Source organism: Cajanus cajan, chromosome 10 (genome assembly GCF_000230855.2).
Source record: "Cajanus cajan strain Asha chromosome 10, NIPB_CcT2T_4, whole genome shotgun sequence".
NCBI classification, from domain to species: domain Eukaryota; kingdom Viridiplantae; phylum Streptophyta; class Magnoliopsida; order Fabales; family Fabaceae; genus Cajanus; species Cajanus cajan.
The window spans coordinates 22,182,684-22,193,869 of record NC_138526.1 but is presented as its reverse complement, the minus strand read 5'-3'; the positions used below and the strand labels follow the sequence as shown (position 1 = coordinate 22,193,869).

The following is an 11,186-nucleotide window of genomic DNA, read 5'->3' as shown; positions in this document are numbered from 1 at the left end:
CCAGGTCGGCCTGATGTCTCTGCCATCGGTGCTTTCAGTGGTCTACAATCGTGATGGATCTCTACATAAAGACCTCCATAGAGTCCAGACCTTCGATGGGCCCAACCTTCTCGATCATGGCTTTATCCGCCACAAAAGTCGAGTCCTCCTTGAAAAACTCCTTGGCAGTGAGACTAGGATTCCATAGCGAAGGCACGAGGAACGGGCGTCGTGGCGGCAATAGGAGTTTCCGAAGGCACCCTTGCACTAACAAGACTGGGGCCCACCTCAGGATTGACTACCGAAGCAACCACCTACAAAAAAAGGCAATTTAAGCAAAATAACTTAGCAACCAAACAAGGTATGCTATCACATGATTAACCCATTTTAGTACCTACTATTATGGAGGGACCTCGGTTATAGGTTACCTTGTTGGCAGGGACGGAGCCAGGATTTCAATACTGGGGGGCCGAGAATAAATAATATATAATTTATAATAAATGAAAATTAAAGTATCAAAAGCATATTATCTGACAAAACTAGATAATAATTAACATAATTTAATAAAAATTATTTCTCATATTTACATTTGATAAATATATCGAACATATTGCAAGATCAAGTTATTCAAGTATGTACCTTTATTTCTTAAGTTGTGCCCGTCGTTGTTTCATGAAGTAAAAATCATCAATTATCATATCAGTTGTAAATCTTCGTGCAATCTCCTTCTCAATATAAACAATCATGTAGTCAGTAAGAAAACCATCTTCCATCTTGTTGCGCAAACTTGTTTTTATAATCTTCATAGCTGAAAAAGCACGTTCTGTAGTTGCTATTGACACGGGCAGAGTAAGAACAAGTCGTATCAATCGATCAATTAAAGGATAAACATTTGATTTGCCAACCTCTACTAGTTTTTGACATAATTCACCAAGAGTTGACAAATTATGAAATTTGGGATCCTTTGGCACATCAAACTCATAATGTTGCAATTCATATTCCATATGAATCATTTCTTGGTCAGAAAAATCTGAAGAGTAAAATTTCTTAGCTAGACTACAAATATCACAAGCATTAAATGATTTGAATGCATCTTTAGGATCCAAAGCTACACTCAACATAAGAAGTTCAGTTGATTGCTCGCTGAATCTACTATTCAATTCTTTCAATTGATAATCTATCGCTGCAGTAAATATATCTACACGATAATGATGCTCAACTGTCACAGAATCCTTTTTAAGCCGAGTTCGAATTATGTCAGAGTAAGTAGCACTCATATCAGGAATTGGTACACCTCGGCTATTGCAAAAAGAGTTAACATTTTCTAAAAGAGAATCCCAACCAAAATCCCTTAACTTTTGAATTAGTGACTTTGTGCTAGAAACCAAACACATAGCATTCACAATGTCTTGATTCTTTTGCTGCAAAGCTTGACAAAGCTTGTCTGTGATTCCCATAATTTCTTTCATAACATGTAAAATGAAAACAAATTCAAAAGACATCAATACTCTGAAAGCATAAGTAGCATCACCTCGTTGAGAGCCAGTTCCATTAACCACCAAATCTTCAAGAACTGAAGTAGTTGCATTAAACATGCGTAGAAGGCTACATATTGAATTGAAATGAGAACTCCATCTAGTATCTCCAGGTCTTTGTAGTGTGCCAATTTGATTAGCTCCCCTCCCAGTTTCAATCTCATCATTTGCAACCAAACGTGCAATTTCAGTCTCATAAGCATCATGTAACTCATCATTGCGTTTGCAAGAAGAACACACAACATTAACAATCCTACTCAAGTTTTGAAAAAAAGCATGAACATCACTTGAATCTTTAGATGCAGCAACAAGAGCTAATTGTAACTGATGAGCCAAACAATGTACATAATATGCATAAGGACATTCTTGAAGAATAAGAGCTTGCAAACCATTCCACTCTCCACGCATATTACTAGCTCCATCATATCCTTGGCCTCTAATATTTTCAATGTTGAGATTATGATTAGACAATACTAAACAGATTTCTTGCTTAAGAGTGGATGATGTAGTATCTTTCACATGTACTAAATCCAAGAAGCGCTCTTTAACAAATCCATTCTTATCAACAAATCTAATAACAATAGCCATTTGTTCTCTCTTAGATTCATCTCGAGCTTCATCAATAATCAAACAAAATTTTGCATCACCAATCTCTTCTCGAATTTCATTTTGCACCCTTCTAGCAAAAATATTTAAAATTTCTTTTTGAATAGTAGGTGAAGTGTATTTTGCATTTTGAGGAGCATTCTCCAAGACAACTTGATCTACTTCGTTATTATAAGAAGCTAAGAGTTTAATCATTTCAAGAAAGTTACCTCGATTTGTTGACCACAAACTCTCATCACGTCCTCTAAAAGCACAAGCTTGAAATGTCAACCATTTAACCACATCGATGGATACTTTAAGACGCAACCGATTGCTTAGAATTTGCTGTGAAGTTTGCTTGTTCAACACTTTATCAATGTGGCATGATTGATTCTTGAAATCTTCTAAACATCTAAGAGCAGCATTGTGAACAGAATTAATATTTTTCCCCATGTGAGATAAAAATGCACAATCTTTTCCATTATTCACTTTCTTCCAATTTCTAAATCCTGCCGAAGTGAATGGACTTGGTTTTTTAGAAAATAAAAAACATGGAAAACAATAGGCAGCATCTTTTTCCGGTGAATATTCTAACCAAGAAAACATTCTAAACCAATGAGCTTGAAATCGGCGAGGATGATCTTCAAGACCTGAAAGTGGATACAAATCCATTAAAAATTGATATGGTCCAAACTTCACATACGCCCTACGAATATCATCTTGTTGATTAATAGGATAGTTCCAAATTTGTAAACGTTTTCCAGGATCGCGAATCAAGGTACCACTCTCAATTGTTTCTTGTTCAGTCCTCAAAGCTTTGGGAGGAGGTGGCTGTTGCTCATCAACTTCAGCAACATCATCAACATTTGTATCTAAATTTGAAATTGGTGTATTAGACAGTGTTTCTTCATCATCTCTCTCTTTTCTTTTGAAAAATGATTCAATAGTTGTCTTCCTCATCTTCATTGAACCTAAAAGAATTTAAAACTATAAAAATCATACGAAATAGGCAACAACACTAACACAGTAACACTCTTAACAAATTCTAATTAAATTGAGGGGAAAAGGGTTTTCAGCATAATAGCAAAGGGGAAAATATTAAAACAATTAAAAGAAAACATTCATTAAAATATTAGTAACAAAAAAGAAGTGTTAATTTACCTTTTGAAGAACTAAAATAAAAAGAGAGATTGAAGACGCAAGGAGCCAAGGAGAGATTGAAGAACCAATGATGCGGTGCAGGTGTTGTTATGAAATAAGAATCAATGACGAATTGATGATTATTGATTGACGTGGTGCAAGCTGTGAATTGTGATGCTAACTAGTCAATAGTCACTACCCAATCCTATTCCTATTGCCAGTGTTACTTGAGAATTGAGAAGGCAAGAATTGGAATGATCAAATGAGGCGCTACATTTTTTTAAAAAAAAAAAAATTCCAAAGTGATACCACATAGCAGGCCGTACCAGAAGTCCAAAAGTTGAATAAAAAAATAAATTTGGGTTATTCATTTAATTATACATATGAGTTTATATTAAAAATAGGGGGTGCCATATAGTAATATATATGTATATAAAAAAAATTAAAATTGTTGGGGGGGCCGTGGCACTCGTAGGTCCCCCCTTGGCTCCGTCCTTGCTTGTTGGAGTCTTAGCTCGGGGACTCACAGTCAATTCAATCATCACCGCGAGCTCGGCAGCAGCAGACGTCACCTCCTCTAGCACCGGGCCAACCGAAGCCTCGGCCACCTCCTTGTGCTCCTTCTTCCTCTTATGGCAAGGCCGCAAGGCATGAACCTCCTCCTCGCTAGGATCCAACACCTCGAGCTCTTTAGTCTTGAACTTTGCCTTAAACTCACGCCACTTACTTTTTCCTATCAGCTCTGCAAACACAAGCAACACAAAAGTTATTAAAGCGACAACAAGTACTTAGTAAATTCAGTAATCACAATCGCAAAGTACTCACTTTCCAAACCCTTCTCTTTATCCATCAAATCGGCAAGGGCAAGGACGAGCTTGTTGTCCAACGAGCAAGGAAGCTTCTCGAGATTGGCTATGTCAGCCTTATCCAAAGCTGACAAGCGAATGCATCCGGAACCATTAAACTTAACCAAATTCTGCTGCTAGAAGAAGGGAAACCTCGGCTCCCCCTCGAGGTGAAAAACCTCCTCAGTTCTCGGGTCGGCATTTACAAGGCGAACCTGAAGAAACTCCTTAAAATTTTTGTAAGATTGGGAGTAAAGTTGGAACAACCCCCTAACCTTACTACCACTAAGGGAAACCTAACCTAAGGAAGGCTCGCCCAATTTCAACTGATAGAAGTGAAGGAAAGTAGGAAGCAACGCACCTATCCCTATAGCCAAGCATAAAACTTGAAAAGCTCGGAGAAATCCCCAACTGTTGGGGTGATGTTGACAAAGAGCGACGTTGACGTGCTTAAGGAAGGAGCACTTAAACTGCGTGAAGGGGAGACAAACACCGAGGTCCCTAAAGAGACACCGGTACATATAGAAAAACAGGGTATTCATTGTACTCGACAGGTACACACACTCACCAGGTTGGCAAGGCTCAACCCAGATAAGCTTGGAAATGGCCGACGTATAGATCGTCAGCGAATTCTAAAGAGCATTCACCTCAAGGAAGGTCCTAAACCTACTCTCGAACTCCCCCACGTCTCCCCCAACCCACTCATAGCGGGGAACGGAGATGATAGGATGTGAATCCCGCTGGTTGTTCCCCCCTCTTTTTCTGTTTTCCATCTTCATCAATGGCTATCCCCCTGGCAACCACCACACCCTTGTCCTAAACCTGGGCCTTTCCCTTGCCCTTTTCCAAGGCAGCCTGAGAGGGAACGGAACCCTGTTCTCTGTTGCCAACCATACCCGCGACGCTACTAAGTAAGAACAGAAAGGGAAGATGTACGAGGATAAGGAAAAAGTACCTGGAATGCCCTAAGACTAACCCTCGAAGACTCGTAAAACAACAAAAATAGAAGACAGAGGCACCACCGGGAATACACAAGCACAGTAAAGCAAGCAAGGATAGAGAATAGAATGGTAACGAAGAAAGCAAAAGTAAGGAGGGAAATGAAGACCCCCAATGTTTAAAACCAAAACCTGTATACGACAAGAGGGGGCGCATTAAATGGGACTCATAATGACAGGGTGTGTCACATCATTATGAGTCGTCTCTCTTTATTATAGCCGCCGACGTTTCAAGAAACAAAGCGACCCTCTGACAACACGTGGCGTTTAGCCCAAGGTGCGGAAATGAAAGGTCACGACCCTCCACCCGACCATCCCAAACTCGGTATAAGCTCCTCGCCCCAAGGTGCTTAGAGCTCAGCAGGCTAGTGTACCATCAACATCGAACACCGAGGCCCACCTCAGTACCTGGTCACCCAAGGACATCGGCCAAACAGACAAGCCCACAACCTCACTAGGCCGCAACAAACCCTATCCTCGCCTAAGGGAAAAACCCTAATTTACACAAGGTACGTGTATTATATATACGAGAACCGCACACCTACAAGGACTAACTTAAGCATCGGAGTCCCTTTTGCAGGTACCACTCTCATCTCGGAGTGATCAACGTGTGAAGCAGAAGAGGCTCACCAATCTCATCAAGAGATCGTCCCTATACCGATCTCAGGTGAGAACAATAATATTTGTATTTAATAAATGTATATAATATTAAGATAAAACTTTAACTTTAATTGAAATATAATATTTATTACACCAAAGATTTTGTATCTAAATTTTGTTATAATATATACCATTTTCTTTAGATACTCTCTCATCCTTCTTGATTTGGTTTGACATCTTTACTATCATTAAATCTTACATTTTAAAGATTGACATTAGAAGTAAAATTTATTTGACAAGTCTTTGTCGACCTTTAGTTCAGTAATTAAAGTCTTAGGTTAAATTAAATACTACCAAATTTTAACTAATCATTAAGTAGATATTGATACAAGTCATTGACTCCTCTACCATATTTTTCTCTCCTATCTTCCATTTTATTCATAAAAATGTAAAATAAATAAAATTTTTCTTTTATAATGGTTGGTTAATTAACGTGTGATCATAACATAGGATAACATCATAAAATGTAAAACATAAAAATATTTGTTGTACTAAAATCACAGCAAAACATATATTTAATTTCTAAAGTTATATTTGGATCGGGATTAAATAATGAGATGAAATATAATAAAATAAAATGGATTGAAGTAAATAAATTTAAAATGTTTCCATTATTTGGACAATTAACTTATAATTGAATGAAACAAAGATTTCATTCTATTGTTTGAAAACGGACAAGAAAAATAAAGTATAATTTTTAATTATTATATTAGCCTATCTTTTTACATTTTTATGCAAGAGAAAAATATTATTAAAAATACATCCACATAAAGAAATAGAGCACCTCAACTAATGTCAATGCTAAGACAACATGAAAAAGATCTATGCTTAAATAAACCAATATTCAATCGAAAAAGGAAACAAGAAGGAAAAAAGCACACTTTTAAATGGAGAATCAATATGCGAAGAGAAAAGCACTTATCGAGAGGGGGGGAAAATGGATTGTGGTTTATTAGTAGTAGAAGATTGAAGAAAAATTTATAGAATGTATAGAAAAAGAAAATTAAAAAGATAAATGATGTAAATAAGAAGAAGAAAATCATGAAATATGAAGATAGAAGAGGCTAATGATTATTTTCTAGATAATTTTTATAAGGTTAAAATAGTAATTTTATAATTTAAAAAACTTCATTTCATCTAGTGCACACAAACTTTGGACGGAAGAAAAATAAGAATAAGTAATGAAACTAATGAAGTAGATTTTGTCTTATTCCATCATTATTTAAATAAACCTAGATTAACTTTTCCATGCATTTCATTTTTTATTTTCCATCAATACAAATACATCTTTATAATTTAAAATATTTAAATATATAGACATTAGAAATATTATTTTTAATTTTCTTAATTAACATTTTATTTTAATATTTTAACACTAAACTAACTATAATTAATGATAATGACTAAAAAATACTAAAAAAAAATGTCACGAATTCAAAAATGACAAAAATATTTACAATGACTAAGTAAAAACATAATAATATTTATAAAGATTAAAACATATTTAAATTTATTTAAAAATATATATTTCATACTTTCATGTTATACTCAAGAGATAATTGATAAATAACTAAATTTCCTAATTAAATATGTTCATCTACATTCAATTCTTGATCATACACACAATTTTATCAAGTCCCGATAGTTACTCCCTTTGAACCTATTTTTAAGAAGAAAAAAAATTATTTTGTTTTAAATAAAATATAAATAAATTTTATTGAAGTCAACTTTATTTAATGTATTCTTAACACAAAAACACTCCTATGTTAATAAATGAGAGTATTATCTATCATGGATGTGGCTAAAATTATTTTAGGAAATATGATATATATTTTATGTGAACTTGTGAAAATTAAATAATTTTAATAAACTTTCTTAATCTATGTGAAATTGATTTTATTTGTTTATATATAAGTCGAGAGAGTGAGTATTAAATTTCAAATAACTTATACTCTTTCCATTTCTTTTGAATTGTTGTTTTTATTTTTTATTTATCTCATTCTCATAGTTCATACAATATTAATTATTTTTTGTTAATTATATACTCTTATGTCTCATATAAATTTTAATTAATTTATACATTAACAATTAATATACATTTATTACAAAACAAAAATAAAAGGGGTATATAAGAAAAAATCAAAATTATTTTAGGAAAAACTGGGAAATTTCTTAAATTTCTTGATCTTGTATATAACAACTTTAAACTATTAAAAAGGAACGAAAATAGTACTACATTTTAAATTACTTATAATCTCCCCACTAGTGACGAACCTAGTTTTGTTCTCTTTAAATTTATATTTTGAACCATTGTTCTTAAATTGTCTTTTATTTGTTAGTTTACTTTTTATATTTTAATCTCTTTTCAGATCGCTTTTTATTTCTAATTAATGTGTGTTTTGTAATATTTGTTTCTTAATTCATATATATATATATATATATATATATATATATATATGTATATATATAATAAATAATTTTTTATTTTTTAAATAAACTACCCAATTGACTTAAGTTTCTAGGTCTGCCACTGCCCTCTGTCCAACGTTTTTTTTCATACTTAAATTAAAATTTATCATCATATAATGCAAAAAATGTTTGCTAGCTTTAACTTCTCAACACTACATTAAAATTAGTTTTTTTTTGTAGCAATTAATTTATTATTTAACGACCATATAAATGACCATTATTTTTTTACTAGCATTTAAATAATGGTTGGTGTATTCATGGTCGCTAATTCTATTACCGACATTTATATAAAATACTGGTAAAGATCTACTAAATTATCGAAAAAACTTATTTTTTTAGTAGCAATTATAGTAGCCATTTTAAAGGTTATTAAAAGTTATTTTTTTCAATTTTTTTTTTGGTAGGCAAAATGAAATATATTAAAAGCGAGTACAAGGGGTACTCCAACTCATATACAGTTAACTTAATAAAGATTAAGACATGCAGCAGGTTCCCTTGACCAACAAGAGAACGGATAGTAACAATCAAGATCTTTAGCTTTCAGCCACTTCCAAGAGCGTAGTTTTATCAATTCAACCAGATCATTTGGAGATGTGAATTTATATATTAGTAAATACAGCTTCATTTCTCGCCAACCAAATATTCCAAATTGAAGCCAACCAGATCACCGCCCATTTGTACTGATTTTTAGCACCACAACTCGGAAGGCCTAGGAACTGCTCAAAATGAGATATGAAATTATTTTGATGAGCAGCAAAGAGGCCACACCAATCCAAACACAACATCCAAACCTGGTATGCAAAGGAACACTCAAAAAATATATGGCAGGAGGTATCAAGACCTTGATTACACCACACACAACCAGAATTAGAAGACAGTAACAAATTCCTCTTTGCAAGATTAACTTTGGTTGGGATTCTGTCAAGCAACACCCTCCAAGCAAAACAAGAAACCTTGGAAGGGACAAGCCTACACCATATGAACTTATGAAGAGGGATTTCTGCAGAAATTGAGGCATTAACAATTATATAGTAGCCTGACTTGACTGAATACAGTCCGCTTGGATCAGCTGACCACTTCCAAGAATCATCATTTGTATCATCCATTTGAACACAAGTTAGATCCATCATCAAAAGTGATAACTGAGATTGCTCCCATTGAAATAATTGCCTCCTCCAACACCAATTCCACCCACTCTCCGCCTCCCTACATAATTTCATATCCGCCACAGACATTTCTTTATTGTTAGAGATAGAAAACAACCTACTATACCTCTCACAAGTTAGATCCATCATCAAAAGTTATTTTTTTCAATTGTCTCCTTTACTTTAAATAATTTATTCCTATAATTTTATTTTCTAAATTCATAACTTATATACTTTTTTATTTCTACTCGATGTGAGATTTGTAAGATGAGGGTTGTCTTCTATTTATATATTTTTTAATTTATTTTTTTAATTATCTTGTCTCTTAAGAGATATGAGATTTATAAGGTGAAAGTTGTTCTTTAATTATTTTATAGCACTATTGAACTTGGTAATAATGGGTGATTTGATACCAATTTAGAATAGTGAATTAGGAGTCTAATTCAACCTTATAAAATGAACTGTAAGGTGATAGTTATTACTCACTTATATACTATTTAATTATCTTATCTCTAATTCTAATAAATAATTATTGCTAATAATAAACTTTAGTGTAATATAAATATATTTTTAGTGGTTATTATATATTAGCCATTAATATTTTTATATATAACGACAATTAAATTATTGTCATTAAATAATTGTCATTAATAACAAATTTTGTTGTAGTGCAAAAGAACTTGATTCAGCAAACGAAGCCCAGCCTGAGAAACAATCACCAATGAACAACATTTTACAAGCATTAACCAGCCACTCCTTACAATATTGTTTCATTACAACATGTTAGTGATGAGTGCCTGTAAAACTAGTAGAAAGTTTTAGACAATGAACTAGAGAGAGAAAAAACAGCTCAACTACTTCCTTGATACATACATTTGTGGCAGTGCCGAGAATAATAAAAGACAAACATTTCCCACACGCACGCACGTACTCACAATTGAAAGTGTGATGATATATATATGCATATTCAAACCGAAAAAAATTAGGTCAGATTGTGGCAGTACATTTTAATTTCTAAGATTGGGATATTGGAGCTTAATGGGATTCACACGTAGCCCACAACGGTACTCCCTCTCATGCCCAATGAGCAACGAGTGAAAAGCACCACAATTTGTAGCATAAAGTAGAACAATATTTTATACTTGAGCTTACACCTTGCTTATCAATCTATCATAGTGGACATATATCAAAATTTTTGGTTTCATACAATGAGATAAACGACAAATTCTTAATTACCAAACCAACACCTGTAAATTGTTGGCCATGCCCAATCGTTCTGTCATTCATGGTTTATATACTAACTCATGGGTTATATATATTTTATAATCATTTTATCAGTATGAAACAAAATGTTTATTAGTTAATTTTTGTCAAACAACTTATCTGATCTACCTTTAAGAGAGTATCCTTTTAATAAAGTCTTTTATTATTATTTACAAGACTCAAATCTGAACTAAGATCTTGTTTAATTGATTTAATACCACTTAGAACAATTACTTGATGTATATATACTTTAATTTATGTTGTTCTCAATGAAATTTAGAATTTTATTGTTTAATGTTAATTTTCGTCTCATGGAATATTAAAGTGGAGTTCTGATTTTAATTAAAAAATAATGTCAAAATATTTCATTTAAAATTTGTCTTTTAAAATAATACCATATATCTACGTGTTTTGTAGTAACTAGTATTGGGGATTATTATTTTTTGAAAATTGACAAGTTGGCAAAAAAAATAATTGAGTAGATTTATTTAAATAAGGTGCACAGGAATCTCTCTCATGTGTTAAATACATTTGGGTCCTGTATGTATGTATTAAAATATATTTTGG

General features: G+C 33.0%; 1 protein-coding gene across 1 annotated transcript; it reads right to left on the bottom strand.

The window, feature by feature from the left end:
- Positions 1–402: 402 nt before the first annotated feature.
- On the bottom strand, positions 403–9,446 carry LOC145952372 (uncharacterized). The gene is made up of 5 exons (XM_083064725.1): positions 9,053–9,446; positions 4,065–4,172; positions 3,767–3,981; positions 3,261–3,420; positions 403–3,070 (listed from the first exon to the last, which is right to left on the bottom strand). Exons 1-5 carry the CDS (start codon positions 9,444–9,446, stop codon positions 621–623), a joined length of 3,327 nt encoding a protein of 1,108 aa, XP_082920851.1. The 3' UTR covers positions 403–620.
- Between the last annotated feature and the right edge of the window lie 1,740 nt (positions 9,447–11,186).

What these genes read in the sequence shown, in the direction of transcription:
- LOC145952372 (XM_083064725.1), bottom strand. Translation starts at nt 9,446, where the DNA reads ATGTCTGTGGCGGATATGAAATTATGTAGGGAGGCGGAGAGTGGGTGG. An exon ending in CGGTGATGATTGAATTGACT is followed by an intron (nt 3,421 to 3,766) that starts GTGAGTCCCCGA and finishes ACTATTGACTAG; the next exon opens with TTAGCATCACAATTCACAGC. An exon ending in TTATTTTAGTTCTTCAAAAG is followed by an intron (nt 3,071 to 3,260) that starts GTAAATTAACAC and finishes AAATTCTTTTAG; the next exon opens with GTTCAATGAAGATGAGGAAG.